At 46.7% G+C, this 27896-nt stretch overlaps 1 protein-coding gene across 1 annotated transcript in view; it reads left to right on the top strand.

The window, feature by feature from the left end:
• LOC138366947 (uncharacterized) overlaps positions 1–27896 on the top strand; it is an 85471-nt gene that overhangs the window by 52738 nt on the left and 4837 nt on the right. Inside the window, exons 2-3 of the mRNA XM_069328281.1 lie at positions 11071–11149; positions 17620–17755. Of these exons, the coding sequence (XP_069184382.1) occupies positions 11071–11149; positions 17620–17755 (215 nt within the window). The remainder of the gene's footprint in view (positions 1–11070; positions 11150–17619; positions 17756–27896) is intronic.

Here is a 27896-nt window from a genome sequence, read left to right as displayed (position 1 = left end):
CTAACAACCACAATTGAATTTCAAGATAGATAATGATTTTTTTTTTTTTTTTTTTTTTTTTTTCTGAAATAATACAATATATTTACAAGACCAATGTACAATATATATAATGTGCAATATATTTACAAGCATATACAAGACCTGGATCAAGAAGACTAACATCTGCGTGATAGCAGTCAGGATTCACTGGCCTCAATGTGGTTGCTAGAACAATAATAACTCTTATGACAAGCACTGTAAAAATACAAATGGTAGTAGACTTAACAATGGCATCTAATTTATAACAAAATAAAGTTGAGAAAAACTATACATTATATATAATGGTAATAATAAGACACATGTGGTAGAAATACTGCAAATGACTTTTTTTTTTTTTTCAAAACAAACAGAATAACTGCAGAGTGCACTCAATTATAAATTCTGCGGATATCTACACCTAGCTCATCCAGAGCACTATGCAACTCTGGCTCTGACTGAAGGTCCGGAACAGATGAAACTTCATGTGACAAACTATCATCTTGAGAGATATCCTCGTTAACATCTAGCCAATGGACATGTGGTGAGTGCACGGTTGAAATGAGAGGTCTAGATCTAAGATTATAATTGCTAGTATGGGGTTGCTGAACATCCAGTGGTCTGTCAACCACAGAAGGTGGTGTCCGAGTAGGAGTATCTGTCTGGGTAAGTTCATTGTCATCTTCCTCATCAGTCTCGTCAACAGTCATTTTAGCTAACTTCATGTGGTCTAAATGTTCATTTATGTACTCTCCTGTTAACAAGTTCTTAAGTCTGTATTTGTTACCTTTGATAAGCTCGGTTACCTTATATGGACCCAAAAATTTCTTAGTTAACTTGTACATAGGACCAGACCTGTGTTGGTTAAGTATCATTACTACAGATCCAATACTTATTTTACTGGGTTTAGCTTGTGCATTCCTTGCTAGAGTGAACTCGGCTGTTGCTTTGGACAGTTGTTCTCGTATTTTCTTGAATACTAGTTGCATTTGTCTACGCTTCACTTGAACAAAATCATCTACGTTATATAAGGGAGTAGGAGGTACGTTAATCAATTCATTAGGGAGGATCTTATCTGTACCATAAAGAATAGCGTGAGGTGTGTCACCAGTAGAAACATTAATTGAAGAATTTATAGCACACTGAATTAAGGGTATAAAATCATCCCAATTGTTGTTATCAAAATTCAACGTGACTCTCAAGGCATCTAATACTTTCCTGTTAGTACGTTCAGCTAGTCCATTACTTGCCGGATGATAAGGCATGATGCTACATTTTTTGATGTTATATAAATCACACAAGCTAGTTAGAATACTATTACTGAATTCTGGACCATTATCTGAAAGGATTACTTTAGGCATACTATATCTACAAATTATTTGGTCATGGAATGCGCTGGCTATGGTTTCTGCTGTTTTGTTCGGGATAGGAACTAGTTCGCAAAACCGTGAAAAATTATCGACCATTACAAGCAAATGTTTGTTCCCTTTCTCTGTTTCCGCAAAATTTGTCAATAAATCCATCGATATTCGTTCCCAAGGAGCTTTAGTTGTCGGAAAATCCGACACCATTTAATAATCATACAGATAATAACTGTATTACCAACAAGTTACCCATAGAAAACGTAACTTGTAGTGGAATTACCGTCTATAGAAAACGGGATATCATCACCACATACTATTATAATTCACCACCTATTATGGTGGGAATTATTCTTAAATACATTAGTCTTTGGACTTTACCATCATAAAAACATCTTATATAAATTAACTTAATTATCAATATTAAAGTAGAGTAAATGTGACCCTTCTATCACTTTCTGAAATGTGGACAATGTAAGCCAGGCGTCAGAGTGAGGAGGAGGGCAGACATTGTTTATTGAGACCAGAGGCTCACACGGGAGCAAATTCGGCTCCTGTTAAATTTACTTGGACGTAGTGTTATGGAACCCAAAGGTGTACCATTGTCAACACGCTGTCTACAAATACAAGTTAAGTGTCTATCCGAAACCCGTTTATCATTCATTTATGGCCATTAATGTCAGGATATAGGGTTAGCCGGTTAGAACGCGAAATCGCCTCATACTAAAGGTAATTAAGCCAGGTCTTTAATGTTCCATGTACTGTATAGTGTTTTCTCTGATATAGCTTGTCATATATAGGATTCTGGCTTCACAGCTAGCGCACTTTTGACAGGTCAAGACGAGGATGCAAGATTATGTGCACCAGTTACTGGGTGATAGAAGCTACCTCAAAGTGGATAATTTGGTGTCTACACTCTAGTTATACCTGGTGGACTAACCTGCTGTACTATAAGATAAGGAACCTCTTCAATGTATGTAGTTACTGTAGTTTGATTGGCTGCATACATATAAATATAAACCCCCCTAATGTGTAGAGGATCGATTTGTGAGATTATGAGATTATTGCAGAAATACAGTCCACTTATCATTATACAAATTGCTATCGAAGTATATAAATTAAATAAATATAAATCTCACAGGTCGGTTCCCACATTATTTGGTCCTTCGAAACCGAATTATTTGGACCTTCGGAACCGGAATATTCGGTCCTATGAACCCACATTTGGTCATCTTAGTACCGGATGAACCAGTTATCCAGTGGATTCATTAAATATACTAGTGCAGTGTTATTTAAACAAGGCCAGCCAGTCAAAGACGGCAGCGTAGCCTCGAGGGAGCTCAGGAGCCTCCCTCAGCCCAGTTCAGCTTCGTCAGCGGTTTCATGCACACCCACAGATATTTGGTGGCGTGTTATTTCGTGAAATGACAGCGCTAATATAGAATCCAGCCAAATTAGTGACTGTGTCTTCGCGAGATTGTTCACGGATTTCGTGGTGTTACATTTCGCGAGAGATTATCTACGAATTTTGTGGACTTTATTTCGCGAGGTCACTAATAATATTTAATACTTCTAGATAATATTAGAAGTTTCATAGAGGCTAATTAAGAGGCTATTATCAATAATTGTGTATATTATTTCTCCAAAATAGAGAATCATTTAATATATATTGCACTAGTGATCATAGTATAATATTTACTAATTGCCAACCCACAACAGGGTAGGATATGACTAGTTGAACTATTATTGTTCATCCTAGTCCCATTATTACCATAGTCAGTTGTACTATATTCAACAACTTAGCACCATTAATGAATGGTGCAGACCCTATTTTGGGTGTAATTATTATCAACTCGAATTGAGTTGTATATATAATAATTTACTTATGATCATTACACCTTTGAGTGATTAATTAGTGTCTCTTCCATCCTAGGGTGATATAGAGGAGCTAACCTAAAGGTACTTCCAGTGACACTGGTTTATCACTCAAATCATTAGTGTGTATGATTGTATATATATATAATGTGTATTAATTTTAAGTGCTAACCTCTAGTAGAGGTAGGATTATTGCCTAGTGAGTGCAGAATTTACCCTAGGCTACCATTAGTACTTGCTCACAATTTATGAGCCAGTGGTGCTCAATTAACAAGTCACCATGACTAATCCACAGAAAGCAAAGCGTGCTTTAATATCAAGCAAACGCCAACTAACAAGAGATCTCAACCAATATGAACAGTTGTTATATGAGCCTGTAATTAATTATCATCGGTTGAAAATACCACTGTTACAGATTCAAACCCAATTGCATATATTGAAAGCAAATAGGAAATCTTACCAAAATCAAGTCCACGATGATGTAGTAGTTGAAGATGTGGAACCATTCCTGTCTGACCTAGCACAATATGAAGAAGAAACTCAAGGCAGGTTGGAACATTTACACAGGATAATTGAATCAGAACAAATAGCAAGTACATCAAATAAAGTAGATAATGTTATGGATGATCTGGATCTTTTTGAGAATAAATGTAAAGCCAGATTAGATCCTTTAATCAACAAGGATAAAGCTTCACCCAGTAAAGCTTCACCCACTACAGCTTCACCCAATAATATACCACCAGAAATTAAGCAGTTTTCAGACAATTTATCCACAGTCTCTGTGGTTTCTGAAAACCCAATACCTGAAGCTACTAAGTTAACATGCCTCCAAACTAGAGGTGAAGCTGAACCAGTAGTAGAAAATGTAAATGAAAATAGCGACAGCACTAATTTCCCAGTCCAGCCTCCTAGGAATAATGCTGGCAATGAGAAAACTGTCATACATCTAGTACTACAATTGCTGGATTTACCTCAACCTGATCAGACTGCTGACTCATTACAATCCTTCAGCATGGAGTTTGAGTCACTACTAAGAACATTCAGACTTAAGGTTGATATAACTACTAGTGAATGGATGACCAAAGTAGTCCTTCAACGAAAATTGTCCAGCGATATACTAGATGAATTATATGCACATCAATATAACACCATCCTGACAGTACAGGACATCACTGAAGGTTTACATTCCATCATAAGCAAACGACGAGCAAATGAGGAAGTTAAAGCCTCTTGCAAGCCTTCAGAAATAGAAAATAATAGTCAATTAAAGGGTAAAACAACCACCCCAAATAAACATCAACCAATTACTCAAACATCAAGTTGCAGAAAATCTGACAATGCAGCAGCATCCTCCAAGCCTACTGTTACTAGTTCACCCAAACCGGTAACTTCCAAACGTGCAGTAGGCTGGGGGACATGTATGTTCTGCAAAAAGAAACATTCAACATACCGTTGTGCTAATTATCCAACCAGAGACACTCGTATTGAGCGACTCCAGGAATTAGGGAGATGTTCGAGGTGTCTCAAGTCACACAACATAGACTATTGTGATACCCAATTCAACACCTGTAACAGGTGTAGAAGAGGTAGGCACCATGCAGCACTGTGCAAATATACGAAATTAACGTATTCAAGACCCAAGGTGGAAGATAGCATTCCCACCACAGTACAGTACTGCAAGGTGCAACAAACAAAGAGTGTCCAATCGGCAAAGTCTAAAGGTAATACGACTTTGCCTACTGCCCAAATTACCATCCTGAATAAGAGGGCCAAGGTCCATACCCGTGGGTTGTTTGACCAAGGATCCCAGAGAACATATATCACCAAAAGTTGGCAGATGAATTACAATTAAGGCCTGTAGCCCAGATGTCATTCAACATCTCAGGGTTTGTAACAGATGCAGGACCTCAAGTCTACCAGGTGGTACAACCATCAGTACGCTTAGGCAGGTACGTCTGTCGAGTACAAGCCATTGTGGTGGACAAAATACCAGTAGACCTACAAGTTCAAGGTCTGAGAGCAACAGCCAAATTCCTGAGAAATAGAGGAATAAAATTGGCAGATAATATTAAGTCTGATCACCTCACCGACTTCGGTCTCCTTGTAGGGACAGACTATTGCCATCGATTCATCGGTAGCCCTACTAAATATCAGGGTATAACCATGTTAAACTCTGCAGGAGGTAAATTACTCTCAGGCCCAGTATCAAGCCTGAGGAGACCTATGCCTGCAGATAAACAATACCAATAGAAATCTAAATTTGTCAGCTGATTATATTTCTCCAGTAGCATTATACTAAGGAGATTACAGCTGACTATAGCAACAGAGGTTGATGTTAGTATCATCATTTGAAGCTGAAGATGAGTTCATGAGGCTTCAGTGGCAAATCAGTGAACAGTAGCCTAAAACAGCTACAAGTCACTGCGACCAATGTCACTGAACCCACTGCAGTCTCAGAACCATACTTTACTTTAATGATGAGCTATTCAATCTTCTGAATCAATTAACTAAATTAAACCCCAATAAATCTGATGACTGATTTGATACATTTATTATTTAATCAAGATGTATTCCATGGGCCTCAGTGTTTATATATCAGTGACCAGTTACCTGAAGAAACTTCAAGTTATATCTAATGTCACTGATCTCACTGCAGTCCCTGAATCATACTTGACTGTAGTATTTGATCACATTCAGTCTTCTGGGTTAAATAATATGTAATTAGGCTTGAATATTAGCCTTACAAGAGTTAACAGGGAAATGAATTCGCATTAGACTTCTAACCCCTGCAACTCTAGTACGGGACATCCGTCCTGTACGAACAGACGCACAAATGTGTGCTTACTAACTACTAACATCAAATTAATGTAATAATTCGAAGGAGGAGTATCGGTGTTCGTCTGTTCTAAATAGGACTTCGACCCGTGAGCAGCCCCCTGGGGAATTATGTCGGAAAATCCGACACCATTTAATAATCATACAGATAATAACTGTATTACCAACAAGTTACCCATAGAAAACGTAACTTGTAGTGGAATTACCGTCTATAGAAAACGGGATATCATCACCACATACTATTATAATTCACCACCTATTATGGTGGGAATTATTCTTAAATACATTAGTCTTTGGACTTTACCATCATAAAAACATCTTATATAAATTAACTTAATTATCAATATTAAAGTAGAGTAAATGTGACCCTTCTATCACTTTCTGAAATGTGGACAATGTAAGCCAGGCGTCAGAGTGAGGAGGAGGGCAGACATTGTTTATTGAGACCAGAGGCTCACACGGGAGCAAATTCGGCTCCTGTTAAATTTACTTGGACGTAGTGTTATGGAACCCAAAGGTGTACCATTGTCAACACGCTGTCTACAAATACAAGTTAAGTGTCTATCCGAAACCCGTTTATCATTCATTTATGGCCATTAATGTCAGGATATAGGGTTAGCCGGTTAGAACGCGAAATCGCCTCATACTAAAGGTAATTAAGCCAGGTCTTTAATGTTCCATGTACTGTATAGTGTTTTCTCTGATATAGCTTGTCATATATAGGATTCTGGCTTCACAGCTAGCGCACTTTTGACAGGTCAAGACGAGGATGCAAGATTATGTGCACCAGTTACTGGGTGATAGAAGCTACCTCAAAGTGGATAATTTGGTGTCTACACTCTAGTTATACCTGGTGGACTAACCTGCTGTACTATAAGATAAGGAACCTCTTCAATGTATGTAGTTACTGTAGTTTGATTGGCTGCATACATATAAATATAAACCCCCCTAATGTGTAGAGGATCGATTTGTGAGATTATGAGATTATTGCAGAAATACAGTCCACTTATCATTATACAAATTGCTATCGAAGTATATAAATTAAATAAATATAAATCTCACAGGTCGGTTCCCACATTAGTTGCTGGGTACACCTGAATTGGATTAGGTCCTGAAACATGTCCCTTGTGCTGTAAACAAGTTAAACATCTGTCAACATAATGAGCAATCTCCTTAGCCATTTTTGGCCAAAAATATTTCAATCGACCTTGTTGGAGTGTACAATCCTTTCCTGGATGTGCACTTGCAGGAGCATCATGGATAATTTTTAGCACAGTTGGTACCAAGACAGCTGGAACAACTAACTGACAACATTTCCTCGGGGCTGTCCCTAGCTTTACTACTCTACACAGTAAATTGTCCAACATAACTAGTTCTTTCAATGGTACTGGCGGTTTATGAATCGGGCGAGTGTCTTGCTTAGTCAAAAATTTAATGACGGGTGCCCATATGGGGTCTTGTCTTTGTTCCGTTTCTACTACTGTAGCATCTAATACTGGGTAATTTAACTGAATCGCAGCTACGTGTCGAGAAAACGCATCGGCTACAACATTTTGCTTTCCTGGAATATATCCAAATGTGGGATTGAATTCTTGAATTGTGAGCAAATATCTAGCAAACTTTCGAACTGTATTCTTATTTTTGAACAAGGGAATTAATGGTTGGTGATCTGTAAGAACATGAACTGGGTAATTATAAATTGTATCCTTGAAATGTTTAAGTGCCCAGACAACTGCCAAGGCTTCTCGTTCTGTTGCACTATAATTTTTCTCTTCTTTGGATAATGTGCGGCTAGCATAAGCTATTGCGTGATCTCTGTGACCTTCTGTTTGAAGTAATGCAGCACCTAGACCTATGTCACTAGCATCTGTAACCAACGTAAAAGGTTTAGAAAAATCTGGGTACCTAAGGACAGGTGACGAAATCAAGGCTGCTTTGAGTTTTTTGAATGACTGATCCTGGGCCTCTCCCCAAACAAAGGGTTCATCTTTTCTTTGCAACTTGTAAAGCAGAGCGGCTATAATAGAGAATCCAGCAATAAATGAACGATAAAATCCTACAAGACCTGTGAACTGTCTTACGGCTTCTGTGGTACGAGGTGTTGGAAAATCACGGGCAGCAATAATTTTTTATTCATTCAATGTAATACCTGAAGGTGTAACTGTATGACCTAGGAAATTAATCTTTTGCTTTATAAATGAACATTTTGCAAGCTTTATTTTTAAATTAGCTTCAGCGAGCTTTGCAAGTACTTTCTCAAGGTTCTGGAAATGAGTCTGAACATCTTGCGACATGATTATGAGATCATCAAGGTAAACTAGAAGTGTACTTCCTATCAATCTACGAAATAGATTTGTCATGAGCCGTGAAAAGGTTATTGGACTACTACGCAAACCAAACGGCATTCTTTTGAAATGAAAATGACCATTGGGAGTACTAAAGGCTGTCAATTGTTTACTTTCCTCATCAAGGGGGATTTGCCAGAATCCCTGCAACAAATCTAACGTTGAGAATACTTTGTTTCGACCAATACTTTGCAACAGATCATTGAGAACTGGAAGTGGGAAACGATCAGGTATTGTTACTCTGTTAAGCTTGCGATAATCGATTACAGGTCTCCAAGTCCCATCTCGCTTTGGTACAAGAATCAATGGAGCGTTCCATGGCGAATTACTCGATTCAATTACATCACTCTGTAACATTTCCTCTACAAGTCTATCTGCTTCTGCTCTCTGACAATGGGGAAGACGGTAAGCTGGTACATAAATAGGCGTAGTTCCTTGTTCAAGGGGAATTTTTTGTGTAATGAGAGGAGTGAGACCTAATTTTTCTCCTGGTAGAGCAACAACAGCTCTATTCTTGTTCAAAATTTTCAAAAGCTGAGCCACAGAGTCAGGAAAATCAGTAGGACTGAGGTGTTGCGCTTGCACCTCTGGCTGAGATCCCTGTTCTCCTGGTGTGAGTGTACAAACAGTATGATCCATGGAGACATCATCCACAACTCGCACCGGTAACGAGTAATGGGCAAAATCTACAACATGGGTACCAGACTGGAGATGGATATCGGCATTACTTGTGTTTGCGATAAAAAGTGTGACAGTACCATCCTGCACTGTGTGCCAGGAGGGTTCAACAAATGTACCATTCACTTTACATGTTTCACTTTCCGCAATCACATCCGACAACTCAGGCACTCCCTGAACCTTAACTCTTATTCTGGTGAGAGAATGAGGGTGTAGCACAGTGTCAGTAGCCGTGGAACCACTGACTACAGAGATGGAAGCTGCCAGGCGAGTATTAGAGTATTAGATGCTACAGTAGTAGAAACGGAACAAAGACAAGACCCCATATGGGCACCCGTCATTAAATTTTTGACTAAGCAAGACACTCGCCCGATTCATAAACCGCCAGTACCATTGAAAGAACTAGTTATGTTGGACAATTTACTGTGTAGAGTAGTAAAGCTAGGGACAGCCCCGAGGAAATGTTGTCAGTTAGTTGTTCCAGCTGTCTTGGTACCAACTGTGTTAAAAATTATCCATGATGCTCCTGCAAGTGCACATCCAGGAAAGGATTGTACACTCCAACAAGGTCGATTGAAATATTTTTGGCCAAAAATGGCTAAGGAGATTGCTCATTATGTTGACAGATGTTTAACTTGTTTACAGCACAAGGGACATGTTTCAGGACCTAATCCAATTCAGGTGTACCCAGCAACTAAAGCTCCTTGGGAACGAATATCGATGGATTTATTGACTGAGATAGCAAGGTAAATATCTGCCTAGCCGAGGTCCTTCTACTCTGAGTCTGAGAGGATAACTGAGGCTGCTGGGAGCATGCCTGATGCTCCTCTGTCTGGCATGACGTCAGAGGCCTACTTGCCTGTGATTGGTTACATTTCAACTGACAGAATTTGAGTATAACACTGTACCTCATGACACAGTGGTCTACACTACACCTCATGACACAGTGGTCTACACTACACCTCATGACACAGTAGTCTACACTCCGCCTCATGACACAGTGGTCTACACTGTACCTCATGACACAGTGGTCTACACTACACCTCATGACACAGTGGTCTACACTGCACCTCATGACACAGTGGTCTACACTGCACCTCATGACACAGTGGTCTACACTGTACCTCATGACACAGTGGTCTACACTACACCTCATGACACAGTAGTCTACACTCCGCCTCATGACACAGTGGTCTACACTGCACCTCATGACACAGTAGTCTACACTGTACCTCATGACACAGTGGTCTACACTACACCTCATGACACAGTGGTCTACACTGCACCTCATGACACAGTGGTCTACACTGCACCTCATGACACAGTGGTCTACATTGCACCTCATGACACAGTGGTCTACACTGCACCTCATGACACAGTGGTCTACACTGCACCTCATGACACAGTGGTCTACACTACACCTCATGACACAGTGGTCTACACTGCACCTCATGACACAGTGGTCTACATTGCACCTCATGACACAGTGGTCTACACTGCACCTCATGACACAGTGGTCTACACTGCACCTCATGACACAGTGGTCTACATTGCACCTCATGACACAGTGGTCTACACTGCACCTCATGACACAGTGGTCTACACTGCACCTCATGACACAGTGGTCTACATTGCACCTCATGACACAGTGGTCTACACTGCACCTCATGACAGATTAAGCTGTAAAACTTCGTGAAGGTCCGCTAGGTGTCTGATACCTAGCGAACTTTTTTTCTCTGGGTATCTATCAAAGGTTCATGACCTTTGACCCCGTGTTTGGGGCAACATTTATGCAAAATTATGCTTAAATATATTTTGAACATTTTCAAAACGTTTCCGATCATAATGTGATCTTTATCTGCTGCGAATCAAAAGGGTAATTGCATTTTAATATTAAGAATCACTCTTTGAGTGAAGTATTGTTGTGGCAGAGAGGAGAATGACGGCTGTTACCGCCGCAGGAGGTCTGTGGTGCGCGGGGAGGTGACCGCAGCACTGCGCAGGACCAATAACTACGCCGCCACTCACACTCTGTACCAGGTGAGTCACCTCACACTCACATCTTACTCATCCCCACGGTAAGTTTGGTCTAAGATGAGTCACATTTAAGACGAGTTAAATGCCGAGTCACATTCGTAACTTGCTACTAACAAAAAGAATACAGTAGTGTGTGGTTGTTGTGGTCACTAGTGTACAGTAGAGTGTGTGTGGTTGTTGTGGTCACTAGTGTGCAGTAGAGTGTGTGTGGGTGTTGTGGTCACTAGTGTACAGTAGAGTGTGTGTGGTTGTTGTAGTGACTAGTGTACAGTAGAGTGTGTGTGGGTGTTGTGGTCACTAGTGTACAGTAGAGTGTGTGTGGGTGTTGTGGTCACTAGTGTACAGTAGAGTGTGTGTGGGTGTTGTGGTCACTAGTGTACAGTAGAGTGTGTGTGGGTGTTGTGGTCACTAGTGTACAGTAGAGTGTGTGTGGGTGTTGTGGTCACTAGTGTACAGTAGAGTGTGTGTGGGTGTTGTGGTCACTAGTGTACAGTAGAGTGTGTGTGGTTGTTGTGGTCACTAGTGTACAGTAGAGTGTGTGTGGGTGTTGTGGTCACTACTGTACAGTAGAGTGTGTGTGGGTGTTGTGGTCACTAGTGTACAGTAGAGTGTGTGTGGTTGTTGTGGTCACTAGTGTACAGTAGAGTGTGTGTGGTTGTTGTGGTCACTAGTGTACAGTAGAGTGTGTGTGGGTGTTGTGGTCACTAGTGTAGAGGGTATATGAATGTGTGTTATAGAGGGCTCTTCGAACTACTCCTCGGACATTCTAAAACTACAGGAGGAGGACGTTGCTCTCCAGTGTTAGGTTAAGTTAGCTTGGTTGCATCTATACCTCCACTTATTTTCAGGTTCACCTTGGCTAGGCCAACGAGCGGTGGCCCGCCCTCACTAGATGGTCTCTCAAGGATTTACCTCTTTTCCTTGCGATCCTGGGTGGATCCTTAGGAAATTCTGGCCACGAGGGTGTTCCTCGTAGGGCTCTCTTAACCAAAGCCAGACTACCGACATCTTCTCCTTGAATTGTTTCACTTGGCCTAGAAAAAAAAAACAGGGTGGGAAGAATCTACCTCTTGTCCTCAGTCCTCGGCCTTGGTGGTTCCAGGAGTTGGATTCTTGTCTTCCCTGGCAGTTTCACTTGGGCTGTGAGCAAAATTTCTTTTGGGTGTTCCCTGTCACTGAACATGTCCCACAGGTTTTTTAACTGGGGGATCAAGTGTTTCTTCTGTGCTATTTATCTTCTTTAAGCGTAGGGCAAGCGAGTATGGAAGATTTCTTGAGTGCTCGAGGGTGACTCGAGTCAAACCTTAGGTAGGTATGTAGATTTGTTGGTTTGTAGTATGCCTTCGTCTGAAGGCACCTACTAGTCCGATCTGTGTAGACTTTAGTATCCAGAAAATTAATTGTCGAGTCGTTTTGCTCTAGCATAAAGTTCAGAGCGGTGTGAACTGTATTCACCCATGTGAAGAAAGCCTGCAAGGTCTGGTCTCCCGCCGTCATTATCCCAAAGATATCATAAATAAATATGTAGTTGATTAATGGATCATCTTGTCTACGGGTTTTCAGTTTCTGGAAGGTAACATGCATGAAGATTTCGGCAATGGCTACGCTACTGGATGCGCCAATCGTCGTACCATTAATCTGTCTATATGCCCAGCCTTCAAATTGGAGAAGCGTGTCCCTCACGACATTTAATGATCGCTTTCTCTACCAAGTCCCTCCAGGGTGACCTCCATATTCCTGCTTCCTTCAGTTTTGTTGTTATCTTGTGTTTGTTCACGTTGAAGAACACTGCTACTATCCTTACTGCTTCCCTCTGTGGTATGCTTGGGTAGAGAGATACCACAACCATCGAGAACAGCTGAGTGCCTCCTGGCATCGGGGCTCTAATTTCCTGTAACTTATTTAAGAAGTCAGTTGTGTCTTTCAGTGTTTCCGGGAGGAAGCGTAACAGGGGGTTCAGGAGTGCTGTGTTAATCCATCTACTGGTCTCGTAGGTGCCTGGCAGCCACTCAGAACCGGTCAGTCGTGACATGTCTCGGTGTTGGCGTTTAGGAGTTTATGTATCTTCAGTAGGAGATACAGATGGGGGATCACTGATTTAAAGGCTATGTAAAAGCCTCTTGACCTGCCTTGTATGAAGCCTCCTCTCTTACCCTCGTAAAAATTCTCAAACAGTTTGAGCATTATCTGCCGACTCCGAGTTTGAGCATTCCTCTGTGCAACTCCCTGGTTTTCAATGTTGTGGCACGAGATTACATCTGCTAGGTGACGTTCCATTTCACAGATGTACTTTTGTTTATTCCTCACACTACTGCTCCTCCCTTGTCCGCTGGTTTGATGACGATATCCGTCCGCAGCTTGAGTCCGGGTAAGGCTTCTCTCTCCTTTTTCGGAAGGTTTCAGAAACTCCTAGTGTCCGTCCCCCTTTCGAGGTCTGTTTTCGTCTGCTGTATGACTTCTCTTAACCCCACCAGGTTGCTGATTGTTGTTCTAGTCTCCCTGGGTGCAGGTATCTGTAAGAGATATATCTTTTAGTTTTTGGTGCCTGTTGTCACTTACCTTCGTTTGCTGGAGTTTGCTCTAAACCTGGTTGATACGATTCTCCAGGTTTATGCAGAGGTCCTCTATTGTCTCGTGTCGTATCTTCCTGTCGGCGGGCCTACTGAAAATGTAAGTCCCTTCTCTAGTAGGGTCCGTTCGTTTTCTGTGACAGATACCTCGGAGACGAACGTCTGTCTTAGTCGTCCCTCCATCTGTCTGGTCTCCCGTTGCATCCGATCCTTCTCTGCCACACTCTCTGTCTTTGTCGGGGTTGTCTTGCTGCTGCTGTTCCTCAGCTCCCGGGGTCCCGTCTTCTTGGTGTCTTCTGGATCCACCCCGTTCCTGTTGTTTTGAAAAAATTGTCATTGTTCCCTCCCTTATTATCATTACCCATAAAGGTGTTATTATAATACCCCAATAGGTGTTATTATTATTACCCTCTGTTGTTGTAGTTGTTATTCTTACCCCTATAGTTGTTGTTGTTAGTGCCTCTATTATTGTTACCCCTGTAGTTGGTATTTTATTGTTGTTGTTACCTCAATAATACCCATGGTAGTCGTTGTTCCTCGAGGGGGGGGGGGGGTGGTAGTTGCTGTTACCGCCCTGTTCTGCTACAGTCTGTTACCTCCATTTCTCCAGTCTCCAGTCTGGAGGAGGATCTCCAGTCGTTTCTGGACCCGTCCCTATTGTTAAAACCCTGTCTACCTCTACCTTGTTTCGAGGTGTCGCGCTCGAAGAAAACTTGCATCTGGAAGGGTTGGATCCAAAGTCTGGTGGTCCCTGGTGAAGGATCGACAGGGATACTCATCTGAGGACACAATCCCACCTCTGAAGAGAGAAGATGGTACTGTGGCAACCAGTAATCAAGAGAAGGCTGATCTACTGGCAAACCACTTTGCTGCCAAGATGCAGGTCCCTGATCCTGAATGCCAGCCTCCACATCTTCCTCCATGCATTGTGTCTAGGATCTTGAGGTTATCTTGAGATGATTTCGGGGCTTAGCGTCCCCGCGGCCCGTTCCTCGACCAGGCCTTGTTTTTGTTACACATCTCCAAGAAGCAGCCCATAGCAGCTATCTAACTCCTAGGTTCCTATTTACTGCTAGGTGAACAAGAAAAACAAGGTGTAAGAAACTCTGCCTATTTATTTCCGCCTCCGCCGGGGATCAAACCTAGAACCTTAGGACTATGAATACCGAGCGCTGTCGACTCAACCGTCAGGCCTCCGATGATGACTGAAGTGGTTAAACAGCAGGGTGAAGTTCTCCATCTCCTTAACACACTAGACACAAGCAAAGCTGTGGGGCCAGATAAGGTCAGTCCAAGACTACTACGCTGCTGCGCTGACCTGTTGGCTCCACCTCTCACGCGCCTCTTCCAACTGTGCCTAGTTCAAGGAATTTGGCCCTCCTTATGGAAGAAGGCAGACGTTGTTCCAGTGCACAAAAAGAAGAGCCGCTCAGTAGTTGGTAACTACAGACCTGTGTCACTGCTTTCCATTACTGGCAAGATCCTAGAATCATTAATTGCTCAGCAAATGATATAAATTTGTTATCATCGTCGGTTAATATATGATGTACAGTATGGTTTTAGAAAAGGCCGAGCTGGTGCTGATCTCTTGCTAAATGTCTCCACTAAATGGCATCAGTCACTGGATGAGTCCAAGATCAGCTGTGTTGTTGCTCTAGATAGAGCAGGAGCCTTTGATCGGGTCTAGCACTCTGGATTAGCAGTGAAGTTTCAAACACTAGGCATCTCAGGCTACATCTTAGTGTTATTAAAAGACTACTTTCAAGAACGGACTCTAAGGGTAGTCCTCAATGGAGCAGAATCCGATAGCCACTAAATTGGTGCCAGCGTTCCACAGGGTAGTGTGCTTGGCCATCTGATATGGAATGTTTATTTCAACGATCTATTTCATCTTGTTCCTGAAGCTCAACCATATGCTGATGACTGCACTCTAACCTTCACATACAGAAAGAAAGAAATGCCAACCTCTGCAAGAATCACCAGTCATCAATTTTTCAGCGATTTCTACCTGGGGTAGGAGATGGCAGGTCACATTTGTGGCTGAGAAGACACAAGCGATGATGATGACTAAACTGCACATGGCGAATCGTACAGGATTGCAAATGGGTGGCAAAACCCTAGAGTTCACGAGTTCTCATATAATATTAACATCAATGGGAGTGAAGTTCGACTCTTCAATGATAATGAAGAGCCACGTGCTTAACCTAGCTCAAAAGGCAGCCAGGAACTTTACAGCTCTACGGCGCATCTCACACCTTGACAGCAAGAGCTGCAAAACCTTATATGAAGCACAAGTTCGGTCTCATCTAGAGTATGCACCCCTTTCCTGGATCGCCTCCCCCCCCCCCCCCCCCATCATTCATCAGACTGTTGGACAAAGTGGAGAGACGGACAAAAAGGCTCATCTCCAGTCTTGACCAAGTCTGGTGGGAACGGTCTGAACATCAGAGCCTGCAACATCGTCGTGACGTTGTTAGTCTTATTGTTATATACAAGGCCAACATCCTCAAATTTCCGCACTTGGCCCAACTCCGTGGAGTACCAGTAGTTCCCACTCGTAACACTAGCCTCTCAACCTTCAACAGTCTCATGCTGGAGGTGCCTTTCTCAAGAACATCACTCCATCAGCGACCATTCACTCCTAGACTGACTCGCATCTGAAACTTGTTCGCTCAACAGGAGATGAGGTCAACTGATCACATGAAGGCTCTGGCACACAGCTGGATACAGGCTCATCTTGTACTGAATGATTGTTACCTAATGTTGTTAATGAATAAAGGCTATACCTACTGATGCATATAACAGGCTCTTGAAATAAATGGGCCTCTAGGAGTCGGTTCCAACTGAGCTGGGGGTAGGATTACAGCTCTTGCCAGCAGTTTCACCAGATTCCTTATATGATAGTTCCTTATGTGCATTTTCTTGAATTAAATGAGTTTTAAGAGCAGGCTTCAGATGAGCTGAGGTAGGATAACAGCTCTTGCTTGCAGTTTCACCAAGTACGTCATTTGATAGTCCTTATGAACTCTAACTCTCTAGGCGCCTGACAGCTGGGTGGACGGCGCTTCGGATTCGTAGTCCTGAGGTTTCGGATTCGATCCCCGGTGGAGGCAGAGACAAAGGGGCAAAATGTCTTTTTCACTCTGATACCCCTGTTACCTAGCAGTAAATAGGTACCTGGGAGTTAGACAGCTGCTATGGGCTGCTTCCTGAGGGGTGTGTAACAAAAAGGAGGCCTGGTCGAGGACCGGGCCGCGGGGACGCTAAGTCCCAAAATCATCCCAAAATAACTTCAAGAAGATAGCCATATTTAAAAACAAAAGACGGAGACAGAAAGAGACTGAGATAGACAGAGACAGACAGACTTAATACCTGACAGATTCAGACAGACAGACAGAGAGATACAACCATGAAAATATGAAAACAGGGAGAAACAGAGACAGACAGAAAGAGACAGAGATAAATGGATAGATGGATTGATTGTTGGATACATGGAAGCATGAATAGATTGGTGGATATATGGAAGGATAGATGGATATTTGGTTGATAGATGGATATTTGGGTTAACAGATAGATGGATAAGTGAGTAAATGGTGGGAGAGATTGACAGATGGATAGATATATGGATTGATAGATTGCTGTATGGAACGTTAGATGCAGGGGAAAAACAGATAGATAACAAGATGTACGTACAGACAGATGGATGGACAGAAAGATAGCTGGATGGGTGGATTGATAGGTAGAGGTATGGATGAAGAGGAGACAGAGAGACCCGGAGATCACCGGGTAACCCGCTAGTGTCATAGCTGGCCCAGTCTTAGGCGCGACACATTTCAACAACATTTATAAACAGTAAGATCACAAGGTCACAGTGAGGATGTTGAGGAGGTGCTGTGCCCGCAGCGCTGCCAGTCGTCAGGGTCCTCTCTGGCCTCCCAGTCGTCGGGCCCAGCGGGCGGCGCAGACAGCTTCATGCAGCGGCTCCAGCGGTCCTACGCCCACGCCGCCCACGGCCCTTCTCTGCCACCAACCTCCAACGGTACCTCACGCTCACATTCAGTTTGCTCGTCTGCTAAATAATTCCTCCAAAGTCAACTCAAAGCATCAACATCTCATTTACATTTGCCAACTGTTTATCTCATGTTCTCAGCCCCCCTCCACTCTCTATAGTGTTCTCTGCCCCCCTCCAGTCTCTATAGTGTTCTCAGCCCCCCTCCACTCTCTATAGTGTTCTCAGCCCCCCTCCACTCTCTATAGTGTTCTCAGCCCCCCTCCACTCTCTATAGTGTTCTCTGCCCCCCTCCAGTCTCTATAGTGTTCTCAGCCCCCCTCCACTCTCTATAGTGTTCTCAGCCCCCTCCACTCTCTATAGTGTTCTCAGCCCCCCTCCACTCTCTATAGTGTTCTCTGCCCCCTCCACTCTCTATAGTGTTCTCAGCCCCCCTCCACTCTCTACAGTGTTCTCTGCCCCCCTCCACTCTCTATAGTGTTCTCAGCCCCCCTCCACTCTCTATAGTGTTCTCTGCCCCCTCCACTCTCTATAGTGTTCTCAGCCCCCCTCCACTCTCTATAGTGTTCTCTGCCCCCCTCCACTCTCTATAGTGTTCTCAGCCCCCCTCCACTCTCTATAGTGTTCTCAGCCCCCCTCCACTCTCTATAGTGTTCTCTGCCCCCCTCCACTCTCTATAGTGTTCTCAGCCCCCCTCCAGTCTCTATAGTGTTCTCTGCCCCCTCCACTCTCTATAGTGTTCTCTGCCCCCCTCCAGTCTCTATAGTGTTCTCTGCCCCCCTCCACTCTCTATAGTGTTCTCAGCCCCCCTCCACTCTCTATAGTGTTCTCTGCCCTCCAGTCTCTATAGTGTTCTCAGCCCCCCTCCACTCTCTATAGTGTTCTCTGCCCCCCTCCACTCTCTATAGTGTTCTCTGCCCCCCTCCACTCTCTATAGTGTTCTCTGCCCCCCTCCACTCTCTATAGTGTTCTCTGCCCCCCTCCACTCTCTATAGTGTTCTCAGCCCCCTCCACTCTCTATAGTGTTCTCAGCCCCCCTCCACTCTCTATAGTGTTCTCTGCCCCCTCCACTCTCTATAGTGTTCTCAGCCCCCCTCCAGTCTCTATAGTGTTCTCTGCCCCCCTCCACTCTCTATAGTGTTCTCAGCCCCCCTCCAGTCTCTATAGTGTTCTCAGCCCCCTCCACTCTCTATAGTGATCTCAGCCCCCCTCCACTCTCTATAGTGTTCTCAGCCCCCCTCCACTCTCTATAGTGTTCTCAGCCCCCCTCCACTCTCTATAGTGTTCTCTGCCCTCCAGTCTCTATAGTGTTCTCAGCCCCCCTCCACTCTCTATAGTGTTCTCTGCCCCCCTCCACTCTCTATAGTGTTCTCTGCCCCCCTCCACTCTCTATAGTGTTCTCTGCCCCCCTCCACTCTCTATAGTGTTCTCTGCCCCCCTCCACTCTCTATAGTGTTCTCAGCCCCCTCCACTCTCTATAGTGTTCTCAGCCCCCCTCCACTCTCTATAGTGTTCTCTGCCCCCTCCACTCTCTATAGTGTTCTCAGCCCCCCTCCAGTCTCTATAGTGTTCTCTGCCCCCCTCCACTCTCTATAGTGTTCTCAGCCCCCCTCCAGTCTCTATAGTGTTCTCAGCCCCCTCCACTCTCTATAGTGATCTCAGCCCCCCTCCACTCTCTATAGTGTTCTCTGCCCCCTCCACTCTCTATAGTGTTCTCAGCCCCCCTCCACTCTCTATAGTGTTCTCAGCCCCCTCCACTCTCTATAGTGTTCTCTGCCCCCCTCCACTCTCTATAGTGTTATCAGCCCCCCTCCACTCTCTATAGTGTTCTCTGCCCCCCTCCACTCTCTATAGTGTTCTCAGCCCCCTCCACTCTCTATAGTGTTCTCAGCCCCCCTCCACTCTCTATAGTGTTCTCAGCCCCCCTCCACTCTCTATAGTGTTCTCAGCCCCCCTCCACTCTCTATAGTGTTCTCAGCCCCCTCCACTCTCTATAGTGTTCTCAGCCCCCCTCCACTCTCTATAGTGTTCTCTGCCCCCCTCCACTCTCTATAGTGTTCTCTGCCCCCCTCCACTCTCTATAGTGTTCTCTGCCACCCTCCAGTCTCTATAGTGTTCTCAGCCCCCTCCACTCTCTATAGTGATCTCAGCCCCCCTCCACTCTCTATAGTGTTCTCTGCCCCCTCCACTCTCTATAGTGTTCTCAGCCCCCCTCCAGTCTCTATAGTGTTCTCTGCCCCCCTCCACTCTCTATAGTGTTCTCTGCCCCCCTCCACTCTCTATAGTGTTATCAGCCCCCCTCCACTCTCTATAGTGTTCTCTGCCCCCCTCCACTCTCTATAGTGTTCTCAGCCCCCTCCACTCTCTATAGTGTTCTCAGCCCCCTCCAGTCTCTATAGTGTTCTCTGCCCCCCTCCACTCTCTATAGTGTTCTCAGCCCTCCTCCAGTCTCTATAGTGTTCTCTGCCCCCTCCACTCTTTATAGTGTTCTCTGCCCCCCTCCACTCTCTATAGTGTTCTCAGCCCCCCTCCACTCTCTATAGTGTTCTCTGCCCCCCTCCACTCTCTATAGTGTTCTCTGCCCCCTCCACTCTCTATAGTGTTCTCAGCCCCCCTCCACTCTTTATAGTGTTCTCTGCCCCCCTCCACTCTCTATAGTGTTCTCTGCCCCCTCCACTCTCTATAGTGTTCTCAGCCCCCCTCCACTCTCTATAGTGTTCTCTGCCCCCCTACACTCTCTATAGTGTTCTCAGCCCCCCTCCACTCTCTATAGTGTTCTCAGCCCCCTCCAGTCTCTATAGTGTTCTCTGCCCCCCTCCACTCTCTATAGTGTTCTCAGCCCCCCTCCAGTCTCTATAGTGTTCTCTGCCCCCCTCCACTCTTTATAGTGTTCTCTGCCCCCCTCCACTCTCTATAGTGTTCTCTGCCCCCCTCCAGTCTCTATAGTGTTCTCAGCCCCCCTCCACTCTTTATAGTGTTCTCTGCCCCCCTCCACTCTCTATAGTGTTCTCTGCCCCCTCCACTCTCTATAGTGTTCTCAGCCCCCCTCCACTCTCTATAGTGTTCTCTGCCCCCCTACACTCTCTATAGTGTTCTCAGCCCCCCTCCACTCTCTATAGTGTTCTCTGCCCCCCTCCACTCTCTATAGTGTTCTCAGCCCCCCTCCACTCTCTATAGTGTTCTCTGCCCCCCTCCACTCTCTATAGTGTTCTCAGCCCCCTCCAGTCTCTATAGTGTTCTCTGCCCCCCTCCACTCTCTATAGTGTTCTCTGGCCCCCTCCAGTCTCTATAGTGTTCTCAGCCCCCTCCACTCTCTATAGTGTTCTCTGCCCCCCTCCACTCTCTATAGTGTTCTCTGCCCCCCTCCAGTCTCTATAGTGTTCTCAGCCCCCCTCCACTCTCTATAGTGTTCTCAGCCCCCCTCCACTCTTTATAGTGTTCTCTGCCCCCCTCCACTCTTTATAGTGTTCTCTGCCCCCTCCACTCTCTATAGTGTTCTCAGCCCCCCTCCACTCTCTATAGTGTTCTCTGCCCCCCTCCAGTCTCTATAGTGTTCTCAGCCCCCCTCCACTCTCTATAGTGTTCTCAGCCCCCTCCAGTCTCTATAGTGTTCTCTGCCCCCCTCCACTCTCTATAGTGTTCTCAGCCCCCTCCAGTCTCTATAGTGTTCTCTGCCCCCCTCCACTCTTTATAGTGTTCTCTGCCCCCCTCCACTCTCTATAGTGTTCTCTGCCCCCCTCCAGTCTCTATAGTGTTCTCAGCCCCCCTCCACTCTTTATAGTGTTCTCTGCCCCCCTCCACTCTCTATAGTGTTCTCTGCCCCCCTCCACTCTCTATAGTGTTCTCACCCCCCTCCACTCTCTATAGTGTTCTCTGCCCCCCTATACTCTCATAGTGTTCTCAGCCCCCCTCCACTCTCTATAGTGTTCTCTGCCCCCCTCCACTCTCTATAGTGTTCTCAGCCCCCCTCCACTCTCTATAGTGTTCTCTGCCCCCCTCCAGTCTCTATAGTGTTCTCAGCCCCCTCCAGTCTCTATAGTGTTCTCTGCCCCCCTCCACTCTCTATAGTGTTCTCTGGCCCCCTCCAGTCTCTATAGTGTTCTCAGCCCCCTCCACTCTCTATAGTGTTCTCTGCCCCCCTCCACTCTCTATAGTGTTCTCAGCCCCCCTCCAGTCTCTATAGTGTTCTCTGCCCCTCTCCACTCTCTATAGTGTTCTCTGCCCCCCTCCAGTCTCTATAGTGTTCTCTGCCCCCTCCACTCTCTATAGTGTTCTCAGCCCCCCTCCAGTCTCTATAGTGTTCTCTGCCCCCCTCCAGTCTCTATAGTGTTCTCAGCCCCCCTCCACTCTCTATAGTGTTCTCAGCCCCCCTCCACTCTCTATAGTGTTCTCTGCCCCCCTCCAGTCTCTATAGTGTTCTCAGCCCCCCTCCACTCTCTATAGTGTTCTCAGCCCCCCTCCACTCTCTATAGTGTTCTCAGCCCCCTCCAGTCTCTATAGTGTTCTCTGCCCCCCTCCACTCTCTATAGTGTTCTCAGCCCCCCTCCACTCTCTATAGTGTTCTCTGCCCCCCTCCACTCTCTATAGTGTTCTCTGCCCCCTCCACTCTCTATAGTGTTCTCAGCCCCCCTCCACTCTCTATAGTGTTCTCAGCCCCCCTCCACTCTCTATAGTGTTCTCAGCCCCCCTCCACTCTCTATAGTGTTCTCAGCCCCCTCCACTCTCTATAGTGTTCTCTGCCCCCCTCCACTCTCTATAGTGTTCTCTGCCCCCCTCCACTCTCTATAGTGTTCTCAGCCCCCTCCACTCTCTATAGTGTTCTCAGCCCCCCTCCACTCTCTATAGTGTTCTCAGCCCCCCTCCACTCTCTATAGTGTTCTCTGCCCCCCTCCACTCTCTATAGTGTTCTCAGCCCCCCTCCACTCTCTATAGTGTTCTCTGCCCCCTCCACTCTCTATAGTGTTCTCAGCCCCCCTCCATCTCTATAGTGTTCTCTGCCCCCCTCCACTCTCTATAGTGTTCTCTGCCCCCCTCCACTCTCTATAGTGTTCTCAGCCCCCTCCACTCTCTATAGTGTTCTCTGCCCCCTCCACTCTCTATAGTGTTCTCAGCCCCCCTCCACTCTCTATAGTGTTCTCTGCCCCCTCCACTCTATAGTGTTCTCAGCCCCCCTCCACTCTCTATAGTGTTCTCTGCCCCCCTCCACTCTCTATAGTGTTCTCTGCCCCCCTCCAGTCTCTATAGTGTTCTCTGCCCCCCTCCAGTCTCTATAGTGTTCTCTGCCCCCCTCCACTCTCTAGTGTTCTCTGCCCCCCTCCAGTCTCTATAGTGTCTCTGCCCCCCTCCACTCTCTATAGTGTTCTCATGCCCCCCTTCATCTATAGTGGTTCTCTCCCCCTCCAGTCTCTATAGTGTTCTCTGCCCCCCTCCAGTCTCTATAGTGTTCTCTGCCCCCTCCACTCTCTATAGTGGTTGGCCTTGGGGGGGGCAGTGGTTCTCTACCCCCTCCCTCTCTATAGTGTTCTCAGCCCCCCTCCACTCTCTATAGTGTTCTCTGCCCCCCTCCAGTCTCTATAGTTGTTCTCAGCCCCCCTCCAGTCTCTATAGTGTTCTCTGCCCCCCTCCACTCTCTATAGTGTTCTCTGCCCCCCTCCAGTCTCTATAGTGTTCTCAGCCCCCTCCACTCTCTATAGTGTTCTCTGCCCCCTCCACTCTCTATAGTGTTCTCTGCCCCCCTCCAGTCTCTATAGTGTTCTCAGCCCCCCTCCACTCTCTATAGTGTTCTCAGACCCCCCTCCAGCTCTCTATAGTGTTCTCATGCCCCCCTCCAGTCTCTATAGTGTTCTCAGCCCCCCTCCACTCTCTAATAGTGTTCTCAGCCCCCCTCCACTCTCTATAGTGTTCTCTGCCCCACTCCAGCTCTCTATAGTGTTCTCATGCCCCCTCCACTCTCTATAGTGTTCTCAGCCCCCCTCCACTCTCTATAGTGTTCTCAGCCCCCCTCCACTCTCTATAGTGTTCTCTGCCCCCCTCCAGCTCTCTATAGTGTTCTCAGCCCCCTCCAGTCTCTATAGTGTTCTCTGCCCCCCCTCCACTCTCTATAGTGTTCTCTGCCCCCTCCAGTCTCTATAGTGTTCTCAGCCCCCTCCACTCTCTATAGTGTTCTCTGCCCCCCTCCACTCTCTATAGTGTTCTCTGCCCCCCTCCAGCTCTCTATAGTGTTCTCAGCCCCCCTCCACTCTCTATAGTGTTCTCAGCCCCCCTCCAGTCTCTATAGTGTTCTCTAGCCCCCTCCACTCTCTATAGTGTTCTCAGCCCCCCTCCACTCTCTATAGTGTTCTCAGCCCCCCTCCACTCTCTATAGTGTTCTCTGCCCCCCTCCAGTCTCTATAGTGTTCTCAGCCCCCCTCCACTCTCTATAGTGTTCTCAGCCCCCCTCCACTCTCTATAGTGTTCTCAGCCCCCCTCCAGTCTCTATAGTGTTCTCTGCCCCCCTCCACTCTCTATAGTGTTCTCAGCCCCCCTCCACTCTCTATAGTGTTCTCTGCCCCCCTCCACTCTCTATAGTGTTCTCTGCCCCCTCCACTCTCTATAGTGTTCTCAGCCCCCCTCCACTCTCTATAGTGTTCTCAGCCCCCCTCCACTCTCTATAGTGTTCTCAGCCCCCCTCCACTCTCTATAGTGTTCTCAGCCCCCCTCCACTCTCTATAGTGTTCTCTGCCCCCCTCCACTCTCTATAGTGTTCTCTGCCCCCTCCACTCTCTATAGTGTTCTCAGCCCCCCTCCCACTCTCTATAGTGTTCTCAGCCCCCCTCCACTCTCTATAGTGTTCTCTGCCCCCCTCCACTCTCTATAGTGTTTCTCAGCCCCCCTCTCCACTCTCTATAGTGTTCTCTGCCCCCCTCCACTCTCTATAGTGTTCTCAGCCCCCCTCCAGTCTCTATAGTGTTCTCTGCCCCCCTCCACTCTCTATAGTGTTCTCTGCCCCCCTCCACTCTCTATAGTGTTCTCAGCCCCCCCTCCACTCTCTATAGTGTTCTCTGCCCCCCTCCACTCTCTATAGTGTTATCAGCCCCCCTCCACTCTCTATAGTGTTCTCTGCCCCCCTCCACTCTCTATAGTGTTCTCTGCCCCCCTCCACTCTCTATAGTGTTCTCTGCCCCCCTCCAGTCTCTATAGTGTTCTCTGCCCCCCTCCACTCTCTATAGTGTTCTCAGCCCCCCTCCAGTCTCTATAGTGTTCTCTGCCCCCCTCCACTCTCTTATAGTGTTCTCTTCCCCCCTCCACTCTCTATAGTGTTCTCCGCCCCCCTCCAGTCTCTATAGTGTTCTCTGCCCCCCTCCACTCTCTATAGTGTTCTCTGCCCCCCTTCACTCTCTATAGTGTTCTCTGCCCCCCTCCAGTCTCTATAGTGTTCTCTGCCCCCCTCCAGTCTCTATAGTGTTCTCTGCCCCCCTCCAGTCTCTATAGTGTTCTCTGCCCCCCTCCACTCTCTATAGTGTTCTCAGCCCCCCTCCACTCTCTATAGTGTTCTCTGCCCCCCTCCAGCTCTCTATAGTGTTCTCAGCCCCCCTCCAGCTCTCTATAGTGTTCTCTGCCCCCCTCCACTCTCTATAGTGTTCTCTGCCCCCCTCCAGTCTCTATAGTGTTCTCAGCCCCCTCCACTCTCTATAGTGTTCTCAGCCCCCCTCCACTCTCTATAGTGTTCTCTGCCCCCCTCCAGTCTCTATAGTGTTCTCAGCCCCCCTCCACTCTCTATAGTGTTCTCAGCCCCCCTCCAGTCTCTATAGTGTTCTCTGCCCCCCTCCAGTCTCTATAGTGTTCTCAGCCCCCCTCCACTCTCTATAGTGTTCTCAGCCCCCCTCCACTCTCTATAGTGTTCTCTGCCCCCCTCCAGTCTCTATAGTGTTCTCAGGCCCCCTCCACTCTCTATAGTGTTCTCAGCCCCCCTCCACTCTCTATAGTGTTCTCAGCCCCCCTCCACTCTCTATAGTGTTCTCTGCCCCCCTCCAGTCTCTATAGTGTTCTCAGCCCCCTCCAGTCTCTATAGTGTTCTCATGCCCCCCTCCACTCTCTATAGTGTTCTCTGGCCCCCTCCAGTCTCTATAGTGTTCTCAGCCCCCCTCCACTCTCTATAGTGTTCTCTGCCCCCCTCCACTCTCTATAGTGTTCTCTGCCCCCCTCCAGTCTCTATAGTGTTCTCAGCCCCCCTCCACTCTCTATAGTGTTCTCAGCCCCCCTCCAGTCTCTATAGTGTTCTCTGCCCCCCTCCAGTCTCTATAGTGTTCTCAGCCCCCCTCCACTCTCTATAGTGTTCTCAGCCCCCCTCCACTCTCTATAGTGTTCTCTGCCCCCTCCAGTCTCTATAGTGTTCTCAGCCCCCTCCACTCTCTATAGTGTTCTCAGCCCCCCTCCACTCTCTATAGTGTTCTCAGCCCCCTCCAGTCTCTATAGTGTTCTCTGCCCCCCTCCACTCTCTATAGTGTTCTCAGCCCCCCTCCACTCTCTATAGTGTTCTCTGCCCCCCTTCACTCTCTATAGTGTTCTCAGCCCCCCTCCACTCTCTATAGTGTTCTCTGCCCCCCTCCAGTCTCTATAGTGTTCTCAGCCCCCCTCCACTCTCTATAGTGTTCTCAGCCCCCCTCCACTCTCTATAGTGTTCTCAGGCCCCCCTCCACTCTCTATAGTGTTCTCAGCCCCCCTCCACTCTCTATAGTGTTCTCTGCCCCCCTCCACTCTCTATAGTGTTCTCTGCCCCCCTCCACTCTCTATAGTGTTCTCAGCCCCCCTCCACTCTCTATATGTGTTCTCAGCCCCCCTCCACTCTCTATAGTGTTCTCTGCCCCCCTCCACTCTCTATAGTGTTCTCAGCCCCCCTCCAGTCTCTATAGTGTTCTCTGCCCCCCTCTACTCTCTATAGTGTTCTCAGCCCCCCTCCACTCTCTATAGTGTTCTCAGCCCCCTCCACTCTCTATAGTGTTCTCTGCCCCCCTCCACTCTCTATAGTGTTCTCTGCCCCCCTCCAGTCTCTATAGTGTTCTCTGCCCCCCTCCACTCTCTATAGTGTTCTCAGCCCCCCTCCAGTCTCTATAGTGTTCTCTGCCCCCCTCCACTCTTTATAGTGTTTCTCTGCCCCCCTCCACTCTCTATAGTGTTCTCTGCCCCCTCCACTCTCTATAGTGTTCTCTGCCCCCCTCCACTCTCTATAGTGTTCTCTGCCCCCCTCCCAGTCTCTATAGTGTTCTCTGCCCCCCTCCAGTCTCTATAGTGTTCTCTGCCCCCCTCCAGTCTCTATAGTGTTCTCTGCCCCCCCTCCACTCTCTATAGTGTTCTCAGCCCCCCTCCACTCTCTATATTGTTCTCTGCCCCCCTCCACTCTCTATAGTGTTCTCAGCCCCCCTCCACTCTCTATAGTGTTCTCTGCCCCCCTCCATTCTCTATAGTGTTCTCAGCCCCCTCCAGTCTCTATAGTGTTCTCTGCCCCCCTCCACTCTCTATAGTGTTCTCTGCCCCCCTCCAGTCTCTTATAGTGTTCTCAGCCCCCTCCACTCTCTATAGTGTTCTCTGCCCCCCTCCACTCTCTATAGTGTTCTCTGCCCCCCTCCAGTCTCTATAGTGTTCTCAGCCCCCCTCCACTCTCTATAGTGTTCTCAGCCCCCCTCCAGTCTCTATAGTGTTCTCTGCCCCCCTCCAGTCTCTATAGTGTTCTCAGCCCCCCTCCACTCTCTATAGTGTTCTCAGCCCCCCTCCACTCTCTATAGTGTTCTCTGCCCCCCTCCACTCTCTATAGTGTTCTCAGCCCCCTCCACTCTCTATAGTGTTCTCAGCCCCCCTCCACTCTCTATAGTGTTCTCAGCCCCCTCCAGTCTCTATAGTGTTTTTCTGCCCCCCTCCACTCTCTATAGTGTTCTCAGCCCCCCTCCACTCTCTATAGTGTTCTCTGCCCCCCTCCACTCTCTATAGTGTTCTCTGCCCCCTCCACTCTCTATAGTGTTCTCAGCCCCCCTCCACTCTCTATAGTGTTCTCTGCCCCCCTCCAGTCTCTATAGTGTTCTCAGCCCCCCTCCACTCTCTATAGTGTTCTCAGCCCCCTCCACTCTCTATAGTGTTCTCAGCCCCCCTCCACTCTCTATAGTGTTCTCTGCCCCCTTCCACTCTCTATAGTGTTCTC

The sequence above is a fragment of the Procambarus clarkii genome, chromosome 2 (assembly GCF_040958095.1).
Source record: "Procambarus clarkii isolate CNS0578487 chromosome 2, FALCON_Pclarkii_2.0, whole genome shotgun sequence".
Taxonomy (NCBI): domain Eukaryota; kingdom Metazoa; phylum Arthropoda; class Malacostraca; order Decapoda; family Cambaridae; genus Procambarus; species Procambarus clarkii.
Note: the sequence above shows the minus strand (reverse complement) of the source record. Positions and strands in the feature narration are given on the sequence as shown.